A 22,975-nucleotide genomic window follows, 5' to 3' on the forward strand; every position below is an offset into this window, starting at 1 on the left:
TCAACATCACTCATCATCAGGGAGATACAAATCAAAACCATGAGATACCACCTCACGCTGGTCAGAGTGGCTAAAATGAACAAATCAGGAGACGATGGTGCTGGCGAGGATGTGGAGAAATGGGCACCCGCTTACACTGTTGGTGGGAATGCAAACTGGTGCAGCCACTCTGGAAAACAGTGTAGAAGTTCCTCAAAAAGAGCCTAAATATCCATCAACTGATGAATAGATAAGGAAGATGTGGTTTATATATACAATGAGACTACTACTTGGCAATGAGAAAGAATGAAGTCTGGTCATTTGTAGCAACATGAATGGATCTGGAGGGTTTATGCTAAATGAAATAAGTCAGGCAGAGAAAGATAGATACCATATGTTTTCACTCATATGTGGATCTGGAGAAACTTAACAGATCATGGGAGAAGGGAAGAGGAAAAAAAAGTTACAGAGAGGGAGGGAGCCAAACCATAAGAGACTCATAAATACTGAGAACAAACTGAGGGTGGATGGGGGAGTGAAGGAGAGGGGAAAGTGGGTGATGGGCATTGAGGAGGGCACTTGGGATGAGCACTGAGTGTTGTATGGAAGCCAATTTGACAATAAATTATATTTTAAAAAGAAAAGAAAGACAGAAATTTAACAAAAGATGTACAAGATCTCTATAATGAAAACGAAAAAAAAAATTCCCCTAGTTAAATTGCATAACACCTAAACAAATGAAGAGCTATGCCATGTTCATGAATTGAAAGACTGGATATTTTTAAGACATCAACTCTTTGCAAATTGATCTATAGACTCAGTATAATCCCAGTGAAAACAGCAGTTGACAAAGTAATCATAAAATGTTACGAAAATATGAATTACCAAAAATAATCTAAAATAAAATCTGAAAAAGAAGAACCAAGTTAGGAAAACATACAACCAATAAAACAAATTTAAAAATTCAGAGATAGACCCTCACTAAAATGGTCAACTGGTTTTTTGCATAGATGCCAAAGCAGTTTAATGGGTAAAGAAAAGTCTTTCCAATAAACTGTGATAAAACAACTGTATATCCACGTGAGCAAAAGTTGAACCATCACTGCTACCTCACACACACACACACACACACACACACACACACACACACCAATTTAAAATGGGTAATAGACCTAAATACAAAGGTGAAAACTAAAAAGAAAACACAAGAAAAAAATCTTAGCAACATTAAGGAATTCAAGAATTTCTTACATAAGACTCCTATAGCAATTACCATAAAGAAAGTGTTGATACATAAATTAGACATCATCAAATTAAAATCAAGTGGTTATTCAAGGACATTGTCAAAAAAATGAAAAGGAAATCCATAGACAAAGAGAAAATATTTATAATACAGATATCTGAGAAAGAACTCCTAGCCAGGACACACCAAAAAAAAAAAAAAATCCTACAAAAGGATAAATGACCCAGTAAACAACAGAGGGACATGACTTGAACAGACATTTCACAAAAGAAGATAAGCAATGGCCAGTAACCACAAGAACAAGATGCTCAGCATCATCAGGCAACAGGGAAATACAAATTAAAAGCACAATGATGCATCACTCCTCAACCACTAGAGTGGCTGTAAAGGCTAACAGTACAAAATGTTGATGAGTGTGAAACAACTGTAACTCTTCATAAAATAGTAATGAGAATAGAAAATGGAACAATAACTTTGAAAAATAGTTTCCTGTAGAGTTAAATATTTAACCATGACCAAGAAATTTCATTCTTAGGCATTTACTCAAGTGAAACAAAAACATATGTTAACAAAAAGACTTGTAAGAAAAATGTTCACATCAGATTTATTCATAGCAGCCAAAAATGGAAAACAATGGAAACGTCCATCAGCAAGAGAATGGATTAAAAATTGTGACATATTCACACAAGAAAAGCCACTCAGCCTAAAATGGAACAAACTAGTCACACATGCAACAGCATGGATGAGGCTGATAAACATTATAATGATTGAAAGAAACTAGAAGCTATCATTTCATTCAGATGAAGTTTAAATACAGGCAAGACTAAACTATAGTGATAGGGATCAGCACAATGATTGCTAAAGGGGATGGTAGGGAAACTGATAGGAAAGAGGCAAAAAGAACTTTCTGGGGAAGGTAATTGTTCTCTATATAGAGGTATAAGCTACACAAGTGTATACATTTCTCAAAACTAATTGAACTGTACACTTAAGATCTGTGTGTTACCACTAATAAATTAATTCCCTCAAATTTAAGAGAAAACACAGGAAGAAGAAGGACCAGAGATTCAGAAGTTTTAGGGAAATTGTGGAATTTGAAATGGACCTTAGCTATGAGAATCATAATACTACCTTTCCTTGGTATATAAGGTGGTTAGAGTAGAGATTAAGATGAGCTTATTCCCACAAAAATGCTTCATAAAGTATAAAATCTTCTATAAATATGACATTTTAATTTATATATAGCATCAAGTATAAACAGTTATAATGTAATCATCAAAAACTAACTTTTCTCCTCTTAGCCCAGGCTGGGGCCTAATCAGTTTACTCTCGCTAATCCATATACTTCATGACTGGGAAACTGTGGCAGTCCATTCGGCCACATGGTCTCCCTGACTCAACTGATCTTACTTTTTACACTAATGTTCACTGTCCCTCCTGAATTCCTGCCTCCATCATCCTACTACTCTTCATCCAAATATAGACTCCCAAGTGCTTACATCATCAAATTGTCTCTCAGACTTAGAAAGCCTTCTGAAATCCAGCTTCACCCTCCCTACCTACACAAATATATTTCTCATTATTCCTAAAGTCTATACTATTACAATTAAGTTAGTTTTCATATGATGGCCCCCAAATATACTCACTCATGATGCCTACTGTCCACTTGAAACACTTTTCCCCCATCCCTTTACCTATCAAACCCTTTCAGAACCAGAACCATTCAATGAGTACCACTCAGCCTGCATTCCCCTCTGGCGACCACCATATCTGTCTCCAACCCCTCACTGGACAAACTTTCTGTAAAAGTTGTACATTCTCATTGGTTCCATCTTCTCAGCTCCTATTCACACAACTCACTCTTATCTGGTTCTTACCATACCAGGACAACCAAGATCACCAACAGTCTCTACATGCTACCAAATCCAAAGGATGCTTTTTACTCATCTCACTTGACAATTCAGAAGCCCTGGTAGCCACTCTCTCCTTAAAACTTCTCAGTCTTTAGCTTTCATAAAATGACTGTCCCCTGGTTCTCTGAACAGTCCTCCATTTCCTTTGTAGGTCCAACATTCTTTATCCAGTAAGTAGATACTTGAGTTTCTCCACATCAGTTCCTCTTATACTTCACCTGTCTCCGTAGAGTCAGTAACTCATTACTCTATATCTCCAGACCAGACCTCTTTTATAAACTCTAAATCTTTATATCCAAGTTGACATAGATATCTTGTTAGATATCTTAAGTGGACCTCAATATAATAGGCCCATGACCTTTTATTACCCCAAATCTGATGCTTTTCCAGTGTTTCCTATCTTAGAGAATGGGGTCACCACCCATGCAATTATGTATGCCAGAAATCTTGGAGCCATCTTTCAATATCCTTCTTATTATCCCCATACCTAATCCATGACCAAATCCTACTAATTTTCTCTCTTCAAATTTTCAAATCTCTCCATTTCTCTGGATCCTCACTATCATCTCCCAAATCCAAGCTTCCATTATATCTCCCCTGGATCACTCCAACATCTATCTAATTGTTTTACACCAACCTTCTCTGAGATTTCTTCAATGGATTGTCCACACTGAAGCCAAAGCAGTCTTTCCAAAATCCAAATTGGATCATGTCCTCTACATTTATTTTCCTTATGTTTTTGTAAGCTTCAACCTCCTCCATCATAGGGCCTTTTAACTTGCCATCCTCTTTGCCTAAACACCATTCTTTTCCTTACTTATCTGATTGACACCTGCAATTATTTAGCTCTTAACTCAATTGTCATGACCTCAGTAAATCTTTCCCTGACCTTCTGACCAGGTCAGCCCTAATAATTTCAGACATAACACATCTCTTCCTCATAGCCCTTATCACAGTTTCAGTCTTAAACCTATTCGTATTATGATATGATGAATGTATGTCTGCCTGTTGGGCTATAAGCTCTATACAGACAAAGCCTATATCCATTTTGGTCCCATTTGATCCCCCTACCTAACACGGTGCCGGGCACATAGTACACGCTTGCTTGCTGGTTGGATATATCAATAAACAAATGAATTAATGTACTCATACAGGGATCTCTTTATATAATTGGTATCATGAAATTTAGTATGCAGTGCCTCTCTAAATACTTTATATATGCTGCTTTTTAACTTCTTAGATAATATAGTCCTAAGGAGTCTAAATTTTGTGCCTACTGTGCCTACAGGAGTTGCAGCAGAGTAATTATTCATTGATTGAAATAATTGCCTGTATCCAAGGAAATAGAAACCAAAGATCCTAAAAAAGAACTACCATAAACATCAAAAAAAGGTCCTCTTTTTTACTCTATCTCAATTTTTTGGTGCACTAGTCAAGATGCATTAAATCAATTTTATACCCCAAAGTAAGAGTTATATTTCACAATATCCTAAACACCCCCAAAGTCTTGCAGCCCTCCCTCTGTCATAAACAGACTTGATTTCAAGACATTTGTTAGGATTTGGATTAGGAGCTCAAACTATTCCTAGTTAACTCTGCTATTAAAAATATTAAACTGCTCCCATCATACCATTTTCAATAATGAGAAAATTAAGACTCCAGCTCAAAAGGGCCTAGCTATGATCATTCATTTATTGTTGATATATTACTTCACTTATATTCTAGTAACTCCATGTAATAAGAAAAATAAAGCAACCTTTAGCAGAGCCCATACTCTGTGCTAGGCATTGTGACAGATTATCTACCTGTTATCTATAGATTATCGTACCTGCTTTCTCTAATCTAGAAAACAACTCCATTCTGTGATGAGTCAGAGATTCACCAGGACCAGATTCTCCAGGAGCAGCAACTATGACAGAGATTCTCTAAATTCTAATTCTTGACTGAGATATTTGCAAATTCAAACTTTTTTAGGTAGAATTGTGTCTTTTTTTTTTTTCTTTTGCTGGAATAGGAAAGTAGGAAATAGAAAAGTAGGACTTCTAAGAATGAAGTCCTAATGCAACTCACTATAGGGAGGATTGTCATTTTAGCTTGAAAACAGAGTTGTTCAAGGGGGAAATAAACCCACAGAAGTTGGAATCAATCCCATTTTTAATAATATATACTTGATTTTAACCAATAACCATAGAATATGGACTATTCAGATATTTACCAGCTATACATAAGTATTCACTAACAAATTCAATCAGACCTAACAACTCAGAAGGGAGTTTTTTTAAACCAACTTAAAAATTAATAGTCTAGGAAATATGGTATCCAATTATCTTTATGCTTCAAGTTTGATATTATCCATTTAGACCCTCAGAGGGTGAAGTAACTGTGTGTTCACTAGCCCTTACCTCAAGGTCTTAATCATTGCATGTTAGCAATATGTACTCTGGGTTTATGGTGGACAAGCTTAAGAACTGCTTTTCTCATTTCTGAATGTTTTATAAAACTGTAATTGAGAAAATCAGCCTCAGTGCCAGGTACTTCCTATAACAAGTCGTCAACTGGTAAATATTCATAACAATCAAATTACCACAGAGCCAAACTTTCTGCCAGCACTTGGGTCCCTTCTCATTACTGCCAAGGGAACTACTCTGAAAAACCCAGGGAGTTTTTATTAGGTTATTGGTTTCCTCACATACAAACTGGAGATAGCAATACCTACCACTCTGGGTAATTTATGGAGATAAAATAGAATAATGCAAGCAAAATCTTTATAAGCCAATTAGAGCAAAAAGTCTTTATTAACTAATAACTGTTATTATTTATTATGTACAAAATTCTTGTACAATTGTGTCATATATGCAGAGAGCATCCTATGTGTGAGCTCTGCATATGTGTGTACAAGCAATGAACTAGGAAAAAAACACAGATATTTAAATATTGATCCTGCAAACCAGAACCTATAAAATTGTATTAATCACTGAAAGCTAAACTACAAAATAAAATATTAGGAGGAGAGACTTGGGGACAAAAGAAGGGGAAACAGATTTCCTTTCCATGTCAAAGGCTAAATTAGATGAAAACTGATAAATACTAAGCAGACTGTCCAGGATCTTCCTTGGGATATTTGTCTACTTGTTAATTAAAACATAATTTGTGAATCTGAAATATTATACAACTGTTCCATTTCCCTATGCTCATAAAAATTATTGTTTCAGTGAATGTGAAATCTGGTATTATTAACAAACATTAATAAAAGGATAGCAAGCTAATTACAATTTTTTCCTGGAAGTTTTTAATTTCTTTTGGCTTTAAAACATGGTGGAGAGGGGTGCTTGGGTGGTTCAGTTGATTAAGCATCTGACTCCATCTCAGGTCATGATCTCACAGTTCATGGGTTCAAGCCCCGCATTGGGCTCTGTGCTGACAGCTTGGAACCTGAAGCCTGCTTTGGATTCTGTCTCCCTCTCTTTCTGCCCCTCCCCAGCTCATGCTCTGTCTCTCAAAAATGAATAAATGTTTAAATTTTTAAAAAAAAAATGGTTGGGAAAGCAATCTGAGCAATCTGGCAACTGAGAGACAACTTCTCTGCAAAGGAGATGAGTTGCAAATCTTGAAAGTGAGACCAGTTAAGAAGTTTTGGAAACACAAAGCTATTACGTTAATCGCCCAGAATTCTTGGTGACCACCCCACCCTCATTGTTCTGGACTGAATGTTCATGTACTCCCAAAATTCATATGTTGAAACCCTGCCTCTCATGTGAAGGCATTAGGAGGTAGAGCCTTTGGGATGTGGTTAGGATTCAACAAGCTCATGAGGGTAAAGTCCCCCATGAATGAGATTAGTGCCCTTATAAGAGACACAAGATAGTTTGCCTTCTCTGCTGTTCTCCACCATGTGAGGATACAATAAGAAGTCAGCTGTCTGCCACCAGAAGGAAAGTTCTCACTAGAACCGAACCATGCTTGATCTCAGACTTCCAGCCTCCAGAACTATGAGAAATAAATTTCTGTTGTTAAAAAGCCACCCAATTTATGACATTTTGTTAGAGTAGCCCAAATAGACTAAGATATTTATCAACTAATCTTTTTTTTTTAATGTTTTCTTTATTTCTAGGAGAGAGAGAGAGAGACAGCGCGAGCAGGGGAGGGTCAGAGGGAGAGGGAGTCACAGACTGAAACAGGCTCCAGGCTCTGAGCTGGCAGTCAGCACAGAGCCCGACGCAGGGCTTGAACCCACGAACTGCAAGATGACCTAAGCAAAAGTCAGACGCTTAACCAACTAAGCCACTCAGGCGCCCCCAACTAATCTTTCTAAGGAAACCAGTTCTGATTTGTCCCCACAACTCGTAGCACATCAAGAGCCATGAATTCTGGAAAATTCAACCTTCTTGGGATCTAGATTGCTTCAATCCTTGAAGATGATTGCATGCATTTCTTGTCCAAATTATTCTAATATACACTATGTTTCTGCATGAGGAGCCCGAGAATCAGTTCATTATCCCTACTGGGTGGTAGCAGCCCAGGACAACATTTCAGAAGCTGTAATTCTACACATAAACAGATTCTCAAGAGAATCTCTGCAAGGGACTAAGTCTTGAAACATCTCCTATTTTTTGAAAGACCATCCAGTGCTTTCTCAGAGATAGACATGAAATAAAACAAGCACTCTTCCCTCAAGGATTAGAAGGTCAAAAGAGAAACCACAAGACCCTGATTCAAAATGGCCCACTAGGAATCATCATGAGCTTCTCTGAATTTTGACTGCATATTTCATTGGGATGAAGATTGAGGGGAATTGGAAGCGGCCCCAGGAGTTACTCATTCCAGGCCTCACCCTCAAAGATTCTGTTTTAATAGGTCTGGGTACAATCCAGGCATCAGTATTTGTTCTGAAATCTTCTAAGGTGGCCTTAATGTGCAGCCAGAGTGGAGGAGCACTAATCTACTGCAAGAATTCCACAATACTGGTGGCTCCCTTAGAAGCCTGTCAGGAGTGTCAAAAATACCAAAAATAAAGATCCTAAATCCTAATACAGACACACTGAATAGACTCCCTAAAGACAGAACACAAAAATACAGCCACTGAAGGAAAAGTCCCATGCTCAGCCAACTTTGGGAAACAGACCTAGTACTTTGCTACTCAAAGTGTGGACCAATACCACCTGAAGTCTGCTAGCAATGCAGACTCTGGGACCCACCACAGACCTGATGAATCAGAACTCGCATTTTAACAAGATCATCAGTGATCTTCAAGCCCACGAATGCACTCATCTTACACATGCTTTCCTTCCTTTCATGGATGGGAAAGCAGACCAGGAAAGTTAAAGGACACAGTGCACACAGGAAAAAAGGGTCTGGTGGGAGACAAAGACACAGCCAGGCCTCACTGACTAAGACTTTCTATACTCTCACAGTATAGTTTTGAACTGCTAAGCTTTTGTTTGGCTTTGTTTGAGCATAAAAGATGCACTTCCTTATTACAGTGCCATTTCTTCAGATAACAGGAAAATAACCACATTCTATGTTACTGCATATTAATCCCATTCCTAAAGGAGATCATGTACAAACTACGAGGTCAATAGTCTTGACTGATAAGAAGAAGAGAAGTTATATTGGGTCAATGACAACAATATTGACTGATAAGAAGAAAAGTTATATTTGGTCAATGACAACAATATAAAAGTATGGGAGATGCTCTTTTCCTTTCTATAGCAATTCCAGAAAAAGTATTTCCCTCTGAGCTACTCCGTTATTACCTGTATCTGATATGATTAGACAGTTTTTTTTTAATTTTTTTTTATTTTGTTTTGTTTTCAAGGAAACTCTACCTTTCTGTGGTCCAAAAACTCCATGGACATTAACAAAGTGAAACACCTTTTGGAGTAGTAAATCTCTCTCTCTCTCTCTTTTCTCTCCCTCCCTCCCTCTCCCTTCAACTTTCTTTGCAAGATGACCCTCAGAGCCCTAGCACTGAGAAGTTTTCAGATATTTTAGGAAGTGAGGAGACACACAAAAGAATTCCAGAGTACTGAGGAAGAGCAAAGATAGCAAGTCGGGGTGAGAAAGGAAAAGCACTTCACAAAAATAATCCACCAAACACTGAACAAAACACTTTCAGTAATGTATAGTTTTTCCAAGGTCTAGGATTGCCTCTGAGGGCAATCAACAGGATTTTCCCTCTGACTATATTCATTTAGTCCTAACTTGGGGGAGGCACACCACCCAGAAACTGGGGCTGTTATCCTGAAAGCCTTACCACCCAGGACAGAGCCCCTCCAACAGAGGTTCAGTGCAGGTGGAAGCCCAAAAAGCTGGCTGAGAGCTATTTCAAGATGCTCTCCAAATTCCAAGAGCCTCTGTGAAGAAGGGCTTGATGGCAGGTGCTCAGAACTTCAAGTAGCACTCCACCCTCCAAATCTTCTGAATCAAAGAGCTAAAGGATGCACGTTCCGAAAATCAGTGACCAAAGAGGGAAACTTGAAGCTTAAAAGCAGCACAATAAAATCCATGTAGTAATTCCTAATGTTTTCCAAAATCAATTGGTTAAAAAGGGCATTTCAACAATGCTTATTGTCAAATATTCATTATAAATTTAAGTTTGGGTTTGGGATTTTGGTTTTATTCAAAAATTTACTTGGTTTCCGGTCTGAATCAGACTCTTATGAAAATCTGAAGCTGCATGTTTGTAATCTACAAGTACAACCAGACCAACCAAGCTAATTACCAGCCTATGATATTCTTTTCTGAACTTCTGTAAGTGGAATACACTAGTCCCCTCTGCACACAATCACACTGAACTAAGACCCCCATTGGCTTCACTCTTCTTCACTTCAAGGGAATGAAAGGGAGCTAGATAAAGCAATGATGTAGGTTATGTCCAGAGCTTCACTCCAAACCTGGCTCTCAGGGAAATCTTCCCTACCTCTATCTATCCTCAGATGCTCAAGCCAAAACCCAGAAAGGCATCCTTTCACACCTCTTCATTTATGCCATCCAGTTCATCACTAAACCTTAATAATTCTACTAATGAAACATGTCCGATCCATCTACTTCTCTCCATCTCTACTGCTCCCATCCCAGCCCAAGCCACCATTATCTCTTGCCTGGTCTATTCCAACAGTCTCCTGGCTGGTCCCCTACTACGGCTCCTCCTCCTTCTGACCTAACTTATCATTATACAAATAATCCTTATGACCCAGAGATTTGTCCACTGCAGTTGGAATACAAAGCAAACACCTCACCCTGAAGAACCAGACCCCGACTTTCTCTTTTTTTGCTCACTGCAATCCAACCACACTTGCCTTCGGACTTCACAAACTTGGCAACACATTTTCTCTGTCTCTCCTTAGGACTGTTCGTCTGTTTCACCTGAAATATTTTTCTGCCCACTTATTATCTAGCTATGTCTTAACTTTCGGTCTCCACTTTATACTACTCCCTTAGAAAGGCCTTCCTTGACATGTCTCCCAAGTGAAATGAATCCCTGTTACACTTAGTCACAACACCCTTTCCTTTTCTTCACAATGCTTACCAGAGTTTGTAATTATATATTTGATGCGAGTTTGTTGAATGCCTTTCTCCCCTACCAGACTTTGAGTTCCCTGAAGTCAGAGACCATGTCTCTGTTTATTCATCAGTGAATCCCCACAAGTATTTGTTGAATGATCAAATCAAATATAAAAATTTTGATTGCTATTTAAAGTCATACAATCAGGGGCACCAGGGTGGTTCAGTCAGTTAAGCATCTGACTTCAATTCAGGTCATGATCTCATGGTTCCTGACTTTGAGCCCTCTGTTGGGCTCTGTGCTAACACCTCAGAGCCTGGAGCCTACTTCGGATTCTGTGTCTCCCTCTTCCTTTGCCCCTCCCCCACTCGTACTCCGGTGTGTGTGTCTCTCTCTTTCAAAAATAAATAAACACTAAAAAAATTTAAAGTCATACAATCAACAAACAATAATTATAGAAATGATGAAAATTGTCAAGAATATAGATAAGGACTGTGCTAGGTATTTTTCTTCAAAGAACTGACAATTCTGTAAAAAAAAAAAAAAAAAATCAGAGGTTTCCAAGCAAATTTCTCTGCACTCTGGAAAGTTGTAAATTTATATCATGGAGTGTATATTATTTTTTAAACTTGTCTTCTGGGTGAGTGATAGCTATAGATACATCCAATGTATCTATAGAACAGTAACAGTAGAATAATCCCCACAGCACATATAGCATGTGTTATTTGGGTTAAATACGATTCTGGTACAGATGGCTAAACAAAAGCATAAATAACTTATATGTCATATCCACATGCACAATATTGATTTCTGGGTGATGCATTGTTCACTTCCACTATGTAATAACAGAATATAAGGCTGGTCTCTTTCCCATTCTTCCAAATACACCTTCACCCAACAGCTCTATAGCAAGGGAGTAAGTGTGAGTGTGTGTGTGTGTGTGTGTGTGTGTGTGTAGACACATAAACCTTGTACCTTCCACAATGAGACTATTATATAATAATATTGGCAACATTAAGCAGACCATCACTGTGGGAGTTTGAAATATGCAAAAAATATCTTAATTTATTCAAACTTGTTCAGCTGTCATCAAAGATAAAAATATGCCTCCACTTTTCATCTCCTTCAAGATCAAAGGTACATTTTTTTAAGTTTCTATGTTTCTTTGATGGCATTAACTTCATCATTTTTTCCATCTAGCCAAAGTAGCTCAGAATACATGAGATTGTTTAACACACATTTCTAAAATTTTAATGGTAGGAATAATAGCAATTTTGTTAAGTAAAATATTTCTACACACACACACAAAGGAATTTCCAACAATCAAAATTTCTACTACTGAGAAGATGGGTTTCTAAAAAGCATACTGGTCAAAATTATTGGAAGCAAAAGGTAACTGCAGTAATGACCTATATGACTCATAGTTTCAGAATACAACAGAAAACCTTAACCCTGATATAGATAATGACAAATTTTTACTGAATTTACAGTAAAATTACAATGAAATTTCTTAAAATCCCTAAAGCCATAAGACAGTCACTAGTTATATAATCTTGGATTAAATCAGTCAAAATGTGTTTGGGGGGGGCGTATTACATATTTAATGGTTAAGCATCATTTTTTAATCCTGCAGATAAGCAAACTTTGTTTTGCATCTGTTCTAAAGGGACTATATATTTTCTTTGAAGTTAACCTTTTAAGGCAATCAACACTAATGACTACAAAACTAATGAAGAATTCCAATTAAAAGATGAGTGTAACTTGCACACCTGGTAGAAATACAGAAGCAAAGCTTTTTGTAAATGCATTTACAATCTAATTAATTTTCTAAAGCTTTGTTCTATTTTCTTTCCTATTATCTATGCAATAGGAGCTAATGGTACAAGGGAAAGATACAGATCACAAATTCAATTCAATTCTCTACTTTGGCCAGATTTCACTGGGCCAGTTACAAAGAGGCTGACATTTCTGCCTTCTTCTTTGGCCTCTGTAAGCACTGCCAGTTACTGAGCTAAAAAGTACTGATGTTTCTTTGGCTCCAAAGAGTAGTTTTTTGTTGGAGGGAGGAGTGGTGTTTGTTTGTTTGGGATTTGGGTTTTTTTTTTCCAAATAAGTAGGCCCTTGGTCAAGTAAGTCCAAATGTTTTAAGTTCAGACTCATCAATTCAGAACTTAAAATCTCAACTACTTAATATTTTGCTTTCTTGAGGTTAAATAAGAAAGAAAGAAAGAAAGAAAGAAAGAAAGAAAGAAAGAAAGAAAATCTCTCCTGCCTCACCTTAAGAAAATAGGAAAAGGTGAATATTTATTAATCCCTTACTATGAGAGGGTACAGTGCAAGATCTGCTACATTTATGGCTTTGCTGAGTCTTTCCACCAACTTGCAAGGTAAGGCTTCTAATCCTATTGAGGCCCACTGTTTCACCATGGGTAAGGGCTCCTGTCACTGGGACAGGAATCTCTGTCATCAAGATGGAAATGCCTTTGCTCTGTGGAAAGCACTGTTCTCTGAGCCTTAGAAATGCCCCCACAGCCCCTGGGTGGCTCAGTCAGTTAAGCGTCCAACTTCGGCTCAAGTCATGATCTCACAGCCTGGGAGTTTGAGCCCCACGTCAGGCTCTGTGCTGACAGCTCAGAGCCTGGTGCCTGCTTTGGATTCTGTCTCTCTCTCTCTCTCTCTCTGCCCCTCCGCCACTTGCACTCTGTCTCTCTCTCTCTCAAAAATAAATAAACATTAGAAAGAAAGAAAGAAAGAAAGAAAGAAAGAAAGAAAGAAAGAAAGAGAAAGAAAGAAAGAAAGAAAGAAAGAAAGAAAGAAAGAAAGAAAGAAAGAAAGAAAGAACTGCCCCCACAGAGGCTCAGAAAGATTGCACGTTACTTTGACTATGGCTGGTCTAGGAGAGAGAAAGCTTTAGAAATGGCCCAGAAGCCAAAGAAGACCCTCAGATTTCTAGACTAAAAGACTAAAATTTTTAAAAATGGTTTTATTTGAGTCTAGCTTCAACACACAATGTTGCATTAGTTTCATGTGTACAACATAGTGATTCAATGTCTCTAGAAGTCATGCTATAATCACAAGTGTGGCCACCATCTGTCACCATGTGATGCTATTACAATGCCATTGACTATATTTCCTATCATGTACCTTTTATTCTCACGACTTACTCATTCTATAAGTAGAAGCCTGTATCTCCCACTCACCTTTACCCATTCTGCCCATCCTTCCATCCTCCTTCCCTCTAGCAACCATCAGTTTGTTCTCTGTTAATTTATACGTGTGATCCTGTTAAAAGAGTAAAATATTAAAGACACCTTTGACAGAGATGGGGAGACAGCAAAATCCAAAAGTCTGTTTGAAGCCAAAACTAATGGTAAATTCAATTCTGGCCACATTTTGGGTTTAGATTACTTGTGAGAAGTACAAGAAGAGGCTACTAGAAACACAGGACTGGGGCACAGAGAGGATAGAGTTTAAATTATGACAGAGGACAAGCTTGCTCTGAAAAGGAGGGTGAAGATGTGTAAGAAAGACAATTGAAGTTTGAACCTGGAAGACTATTCATTCTTCAGGAGAGGGGAGGAGAAGGGAGGGGAGGAGATGGGAGGGGAGGAGAAGGGAGGGGAGGAGAAGGGAGTGACAGGGCAAGGAAGAGAGGAGAAAGGGAACCGGAAAGGAATAGAAAGGGGCTAGAAAGAGAATCCAGGAAAAAGAACAGAAGAAAGTGCAAAGTCATGAAAGCCAAAAGACAAACAAGTGTCAGAGAGGTTAGGGTAGCATAGTCTCAAATCCTGCAAAGTCAGAAAAATATAGACTAATGAAAGCCCTTTGGATTCACAAGAACACTCATTTGTAATCTTCTAGGGCATTTCAACGTGAAAGAGGTGCAAAGGAAAACGGTGACCAAGAACTACAGATGGTCCAAAGATTTAAACATCCAAATGACAGTAGTAACTAAACGCACAGATACTGACATAGTATTTGTTATGTGCCAGATACTGTTCTCAGTACTTTGTATGTTTCACCTCATTTACTCCTCACTCCAACACCATAAGCTAGGTACTTTTATTATTGTATATTACAAAGGAGAAAACTAGGGAAGAATAAGCAAGTCACAGAGCTAGTAAGCATGGGAGCCAAGACTCTAATGCAAGCCTGCAGAACCCATGGTTCCTAACCAATATGTACACTGTCCCTCACAGGAAAAAAAAAGAAAGAAAAGAAACATTATTTCTATCATTGTTTGTATTATGTATCCCCAGAGCTTTAGATCCAGGCCTGGCACATAGAGGCACTCAATATATTTTTGTTTCATTAATGAATTATTAACCAAAAAGAGTATGAGCATCAAGCCAAAGAATGGGAGCTGTTTGTAGGCGATTTTATTCTGGAGCCCTTTTTTTTTTTTTTAATGTTTTATTCATTTCTAGGAGAGAGAGAGAGAGAGACAGTGTGAGCAGGGGAGGGTCAGAGAGAGAGGGAGACACAGACTCTGAAACAGGCTCCAGGCTCTGAGCTGGCAGTCAGCACAGAGCCCGACGCGGGGCTCGAACCCAAGAACCATGAGATCATGACCTAAGCGAAAGTCGGACACTTAACCGACTAAGCCACCCAGGCGCCCCTATTCTGGAGCCTTTTAACCCTTGTTGAAGAATTCTTCTATTCTTTCAATACTATAAACATACGAAAATAAATTCATTGTGCTTTAACCTGATCCAAATAAAAAACATACCAGGAGCCAGAAAAGGCTTACAGAAAAGATCAGGATAAAGGTTAACTTCTACCCTCAATCCAAGTGAGTTGTCTGATTTTCAGTTAAACTTGGTGAGCCCGGCCCTGCCATCTCTAAAAAGCCAAAATCCATTTTCCCTCTTCGGTGCTATACTACACAGAACTGCAAGCTGCTCTTCAAGGCAAAACTCACTCAGAAGATACTTCAACTGGTAAGGATTGGTTCCCAAGGAGAAAACCTGCCATCTCCTAACTGTAAAATTATTTTAAAAAAGAAAAGAAAAAACTTAATTAGAAGCTACAAATTTCTATATGGTTCTTTCTTGTATAAAACAGTCTAGTTTTTAAACTTTTAGAGAGTAGAATAAGAGCAGTCGAAAGTATTTTAGCTGTGCATCAAGTTGGAATAGGAGAGGAGCTTGAGATCACTTTCGCGTTCATCTCTTATGCTCTCACGAGTCCCATGTAAGCTGCCCTATACAGTGCCATTTGTGCTTTCAAATCTATCCATTGACTAAATGCTTCAAACTATGCAATCACTTATACAAGCTTACCTAATAAATTTAATCGGCATTGTTTTGGAAAAAAATCCATTATGGACTTGTTTAATTTAGGAGACAAAATCAAAAGACATTTATTCAACTAGTATTTGGTGCTATGTGCTCTTCACAGTGGAAGATAAAGAAGTATGTGTGAGGTGTGATCCGTATCTTTAAGAAGCTTAGTTCATAGAGCAACATGACTTCCTAGTTATATGTCATTACCTCTAGGGACTGCTATAACTGTGCGCCTAAGCTCATATCTCAAGAAATAGGACTTCATACTTAGTATGTGTATTTTTCTAATGGGAACAGACCCTGAGAAAGAAATCTATTTCAATAAAATTTCATATAACTTTCAAGACTACTATCTTTAATTTTTCCATTTAAAACTAATTTTGTTTGGGACATTTTAAAGCATCTCCAAATGCTTGGTTTCTAATCCCACGAAAAAGAAAGAGAAATTCTTGAAACCAAGATTCAGACTTTCTGATTGACCAGAAACAAAACTTCTTAAAACAATATTATCTTCAACTATATTCTGGGAAAAGTTTAATAAGTTAGGAAAATTTCAGAGAATATTTGCTTTAGCTCTGTATTTTATTTTAAAAGTTTGGATAACATGAAAATATCAGATTCATATAATATTGTAGAAAAATAACTATAAATCTGTGAACTAGCTTCCAATAAAATCAAAGCACAGTCAGGAACTGATCATACTTCACCGATTTAATATGATTATATCAAGATATCTCTAGAGGGAGAATTTTGTTGAAATTTTATTTATATGGCATTTTTCTGCAAAACCTTATATTTCACATATATTACCACCAGGGTGAAATGGTTTATTATAAAAATATTATGTTCATCTGCTAAAGTAAATATTATACTAGTCTCAAATGTATTTAAATATATTTCTTTACATGAACTATTTCTATTAATATCCAATTTATTTAGTCATAAAATAAATTTATTTAATTTACTTTAGCAACTAAAATAAGACTGTAATAATTAAAAGAAATGAGTATCTTTCTTCATTTCACTTCCCTATATGTCTTACATTTTAGATATTTTCTCCCAATTACTAACAACTAATTACATTGATTTTAACCTCCAATCCAACTGGAGGGAAGAATCACAAATACGGGAAAAGGAAGATATGTACTGCTTGGTTCACCTGTGATAGAACCGATAGTGACCTCTTGTGGTAAATACTATCTACAGAGATTTGGAGAACAATACAACCTTTTTCCTAGGCCATGCACTGGAGAACACAGAAGCGCTGTTCTCCGTGCTCACAAACAGCTGTTATTAACAATTAAAGTAAAAGACAAATATTGACTAAGCTAAAGGATTTCTTGTTGGAAGTCAACTCATCACTGTCAATTAAAATATTCATAGCTGCTGTCTTCTACTAAAAACTAGTGTCTTGCATGGTTCCTTCAGGAGGGCAGTTAAAGGATAGCTAGGTACCTGGAGTTCTTACACACCTACTTCAGGAATCATGCAAAAGACAGACAAAGAGGGCAATTTCTGGTGAAAACAAGAGTGATCTGGGATAAGCAGAGTTCTGGTCAGCAAAGCACTGCTACTCATTACATAATACACTGTGGGCTCTAGAGCAAGAGACAAATCCACTGGCTTATTTATAAATATCATTTAGGGAGCGGTCAGTATAATTTCAACCTCTGTGATATTTTAAAAGTAAAAATGATACATTGTAATACCTGAGTAAACCAATCAAACACAATGTGGTTCTATCAGTATTTCCTCAATAATGGTTTAGATGTTAAAGAAAATCTTTCAAGAAAAAATATCAGGAACTTTATGCCAAAAAGAATGTTTTTCATCATTTCTTTTACATTGGATGCTACTAAAGAGGTAGGATATCTTTTTTTGTTTTATTTTTAAATCACTAGTTCTTTATTTCTTCTCTAGGTTCTCTTTTAACATCTTAGTTTTTACAAATCTAAATTATAGCAAAAAAATAATTTTGGATTTTCCTATAAGAGATGACTAAGTCAAGAAAGTGCTTGTACAATGTAGATATCTCAAGCAATAATGGAAAATCGAGTATATTGAACTTTTTCTCTTGCAGGTTAAGCAGTTGATAAAATACCACCTTTTCTGTTTCTTCTTTCCTGAGCCCCTTTTTTTCCTCTAAAGAGAAAAACATTTATAGATTTTTGTAAAGTTTAAAATATTAAAGAACAATAATTAAATTCTAATAAAAACACATTAAATTTGGTATGTATAATATTTCAAAATGGCAACCTAGTTCACTGTCTGGAAACGAATCATTTCTGCCTCTATTCTAAGGAATCAAAGACAACATATGAATAAAATGTGCTACCCAAAGACATAATCAGATTGAAGGCTTTGATAATGTTTTGTTTCATCTGAATCTAAACTGTCACCTATAATTCTTAAAATACTCATTTTCTTTCAGGTATTTACCCTCCACCCACAAGTTTTCTACTCCCTACAGTCCAATGTATACTGATGAAGAGTCTGCACAAATAATTAACAATTAAGCAAGAGAAGACAGCCTAATAACGTGCCAGACATGGCTTCAGTCAAGAAGTACTTTGGGCTGGGGCACAAGGCATGTTACACAGGTAATCAACTCATCCCATAGTTCCAAACTTTTCATTCCTAGCAACTTATTTTGAACCTCCTAGCCCAAACTGGATCTAAACCTTGCTATTACACTTATACTTTTGACCTTTACAACTTCTTAGGCTACTAATAATGGGCTCTCAACAGCTACTAAAATCACATGTTAAGAATTATTGTAATTCCTTTTATTTATCTAACACCAATATTGTCTTTTATCTTAAAACTAAAAAGAGGAATTCCCTACTTCTTCTCTTGTGAGATTTGGCCATAAAGTATGTTTGTATCCATCCTACTCAATGGCCCTCATTATTTTATTTTATAGACTTTGAATCACCAATAACACTTTGAAATGCTTCCCCATAACAGACTGAGTCAACCAAATAAGGAAAATAAAAATCCAATCTGAAGAGGTGTAAAGCAACAGCAAAAAGGAGCTAGTGCTACTCTAGGGCACAGAATGCAGCACTGTTATTCTGGGAAATTGCAAATGAGGAGTTAGGAACTTTATTAGGAAGTCCTCTGGTTTAAAAGCTATATCTAAATAGACCACACTTTGTGCTCTTTTGTTCCAAATCATGAAGAAGTTCTCTGATAGATGTCTAATTAGCTGTGATTTCAGTTCATTACTGATATCCGTGGACAAATTAGTGCCTGATGTTTTTTGTGGCCATTACTCTTCCAAATCTGATATTTCCCTCTTTGTGTCTCTTTTTCTGTATTTATTACTTTCCATATCTCCCTTTTGCTCTTTGTGTGTACAAGAGAGGTTTTTTTCCCCTGTACATCCATCTTTGTATCTGGATGGATGCCTGTCTGTAGTGTATCTGTGTACATCTCTCTGTATACGTGGCTATTTCATCTCACGCTCAGTAAAAGATCTGATCTTTTCATAAGAGGAAAATGGTATTGTATGAGAAAGAGAAGTATTTCATGAGGTAAGGGCAAGTAGGCAACCCCAGCCCATCGTTCTTCAATTTCTGTCTTTTCCACTACCCAGTCTATCTTTCTTCAGTTTCTGTCTTTTCCACTAAAGCTCTGTCAACACTTCAATTTCAGTGTTGTTAAGTTAGTGAATAATGAAAACTTCTCTGTGACAAACCTCATCCATCTGTGAGAATCCTGAAGGGAATTTTCTCTGTTAGTCTCAATTAAACAATTTCTCAGAATGAATTTTTCTATTTCTCTGCCAAATCATATAGAAATGGCAACAACTGTGGGATACTCCCACATGAATGTGCAGACCAATTTAATACTGTAATTCTCAATTTCTGGGGCTCTTCCTGTAAAAGTAGTACTGAGACTTTCTAATTTTTACTACCTACACATGCACATACTTACCTCACATAGCCAATACTTTGCAAACAAAGCTTGGAGATTTTGAGTAGTGGTCTTAAAAGCTAGCCATAAGCAATTAGAAGCGACATTTTAAATGCCAAAACAGATACATTTTCATTTGCACTTGGTATTGTTATCCATTGAAAGAAACATTAAACCAATGAAGCAACTATGAACATGAAGTGTCAAAACAATTAAACATTCATTGATTTGGATGGTAGGTATAAAATAAGAGGTGGCAGAAGCAGATATTTCTAAGCCATATTAAGGTAAGTCTTAATTGCCTACTAAATCTGAAATAAAAGATATTCTACAAACTGGCTCATAGTTCCACTCTGTAGAAGAAGTTTCAACCAAAGATGCTATATTACTAAACTTCGGTCAAGAAATTCTCATCTTCTTTCTGGTCATCGTGAAGAGAAACAGAGAGCCTATGAGTTTTTTCAGGCCTTCTCTGACAAGTCCCCTCATGGACCAAATTGTATGGAATTGAAATAACCCAAGAGGATGAGAAAGAGGAAATAAATGTATGTATTTGAAGTAGATGATTCCAATAACATTTAAAGTTTCCAAACTGGTTATTTTAATAGTACCATCCCCTTGTATTCTAGGTCTTCATTTAACACAAATACATGAAGGTAGGTATAAACATAGAAACTGCCTATCATTATGAATTTGTATTTTATATTATCATAAAAAATCAAAAACACATTTCAAATCACACTGGAATAGCCAAAAATATTATAGATTTTTTAAAAATTAGACCAAGGCTATTATGATCCTAATCTAAGAATTACTATGATCTAGTCAACCAATTCAAGGAAAGCATAATTGTATTTAATTATTTATTATTATTTTAGTGTGACTCTGTCTTACCCACTAGGCAGAGAGCTTCTTGAGAACAGAATTGTCTTAATCATTCCTTTTATCCAAAGGACCCCATAGAGTGTCTCTTGTACATGGCACCCAAATAAATATTGTTTCAATGAATGAGTAAACAATGAATTATGGAACTGCATAGGGTATTTCCATTGCTTTGGTTCAAGCTCTACTGGAATCAATATGCAGCAATATCTTTCTCATAAGTTGCCCAATAAAAGATCTCAAAATAAAATAACAGGCCTCTGAAGGAAAAAAAAAAACTTTGAAGGACACTTTACATATCTTGCTTGTAAAATTGGAAATTATATAAAAGAATTAAAAAGACAGGAAAGATGTAGATTTAGGAAATATGCAAAGTTTTTAGGGTCTTAAAATGTGAACTATATAATGATCTCCATTCAGAATATCTTGAAGGAAATGAATTTGTAAATGGATGGCATTTTAAAGACACTTCAAGGCAAGAAAACCTTACAATCGGTAGCAAAGAATTTTTTGAATTCTTACTCCAGCTCTTGAAGAGCACAGTAGCTATTGCTTCCCTTTTACATTTCTCCTGTTTAAATCAAATGAAATATATCATATAGATTAATAAAGAGCAATGCAGAGTGAAAAAAATTAAAATAAAGAAACTTTAAACACAAACTTAACCACAGTAATTGGCTTCCCATTTTTCAAGTACTGACTCTCTCAGGTTCAACTCCAACTCCTCTCCCTAGCACAAGTTCCCTTCAGCAGTGCTCATTGGGCCCCAAAGCCATTCCAGAGACATGTCTTATTAAGTAGCCGCTTTCACAGCCATTCCCAACTTGAGGGAAACCCTTCCGCTAGGATTAACTTTAAGAATTTGATCAGTCCCTGAAGCCTCCTTGAGGGGGAAAAAAGGTGGGGAAAGGATGAACAAGAAAGATATCCCTCATCAAAGGAAAACTCAACTTTATTCTCCAGATGAACCTACACCCTACCAGCTCCCCCTTCACTTCTGGGCTCTGGACAGGTGGGAGGGAGGGGAGTCTGTCGTGGGGAGGAGGTGCAACTAACTTTCCTTCACCACCTTACTCTCCTCCGGACCCCAAGTCAGGTCCAGCTAGTAACTGAAGCCACCAGGTAGGGCTGTCTGCACCCCCCCTCCCCCTTGGGAGAGGGATGGGTTGGGAAGGATGGGGGGCGCGCGTGGGGAGGATGGAGGTGGGGGTGTTCTGAACTGCAACTCTTCTTACCACTGGAGCGCCTGACGATGTTCTCCAAAAATGTGTTCTGCGGTGCCACCAGCCCTCTCTTGCCCCCCGGCATCCTGGGTCTGGAGAGCGGCGGCCAGGATCCGCGGCGGGGGAGGGGGGGATGCAGGAAGAGAAGGTGGAGGAAGAGGAGGTAAAGGTGGAGGAGAAGATCGAGCCGAAAGAAGAGGGGGCGCGGCGGCGGCGACAGGGTCCCCTGACTGTGTCTCCAGCCCGACCCGGATGAGCAGCTCTGGGGAGGAGGACCAGGCAGTTCATGGTAGTAGCGCTCCCCCGGCCGCCGCTGCCCAGACTGTGGCGGTGCCGCACACGGGGCTCGGGAACTGCAGGCTCCGCGGGGCACAGTGCGCCTGCGCCGCCCCCGCTGTCGCTGTCCCGCCGGTGCTGATGCTGAAGCTGCTGCTGAGCCTGCTGCCGCGGCGGCGGTCGCCCGGGCGCGGACTCAGCATTTCTCCCGCTGCCCCGCGCCCCGAGGCCGGGGAGCGGGAAGAGTCGGCTCAAGCCCTAGCTCCCAGTCCCTCTCAGCCCAGATCCGGACCCCTTTACGGAGCCTTCCTTTCCTGCCGCCCTAGCCCACCCCTCGCGCGCAGCTGGGATCACGGCTGCCCAGCTGAGCCCAACTTCTGCCGGGCTGTGCGCCGGGTGGACGCTCCTCTCTCCCCGGAGATCCAGACAAACGTTCGCTGTCCAATGGGGCCGTGGAGCGGGAAAGGAAAAAGCAGGCAGGGTGCCAGAGAGAGCAATGGGCAGTCGGAGGGGGTCACATCTCAGCTTCTCCCGCCGGGGTCCGGAGCCCCGGCTACTCCCGAGGACGTAGCTGTCGGGGCGAAGGTGTAGATCAGCTCCCGCTCCAGCTGAGGCTGAGCGCGGAGCAGGGACTGACTGGGAGGCGCGCGGGGACGCAGAGCAGCCACCTGACGCTGCTACCGCCCCCCTCCGGGCTTCCGCGCCCGAAGCTCAGCGGAGGAGCTGTCAGCACCCGCCCTGCCCCACGCGCA

The 22,975-nt window shown here is 38.5% G+C and overlaps 1 protein-coding gene across 1 annotated transcript in view; it reads right to left on the reverse strand.

The window, feature by feature from the left end:
• Positions 1 to 22,032, reverse strand: part of KCNH5 (potassium voltage-gated channel subfamily H member 5) — a 308,323-nt gene extending 286,291 nt beyond the window's left edge. Inside the window, exon 1 of the mRNA XM_039242113.1 lies at positions 21,960 to 22,032. Within this exon, the coding sequence (XP_039098044.1) occupies positions 21,960 to 22,032 (73 nt within the window). The remainder of the gene's footprint in view (positions 1 to 21,959) is intronic.
• Between the last annotated feature and the right edge of the window lie 943 nt (positions 22,033 to 22,975).

Source organism: Hyaena hyaena, unplaced genomic scaffold, assembly GCF_003009895.1.
Source record: "Hyaena hyaena isolate Hyena2069 unplaced genomic scaffold, ASM300989v1 scaffold_208, whole genome shotgun sequence".
NCBI lineage: Eukaryota > Metazoa > Chordata > Mammalia > Carnivora > Hyaenidae > Hyaena > Hyaena hyaena.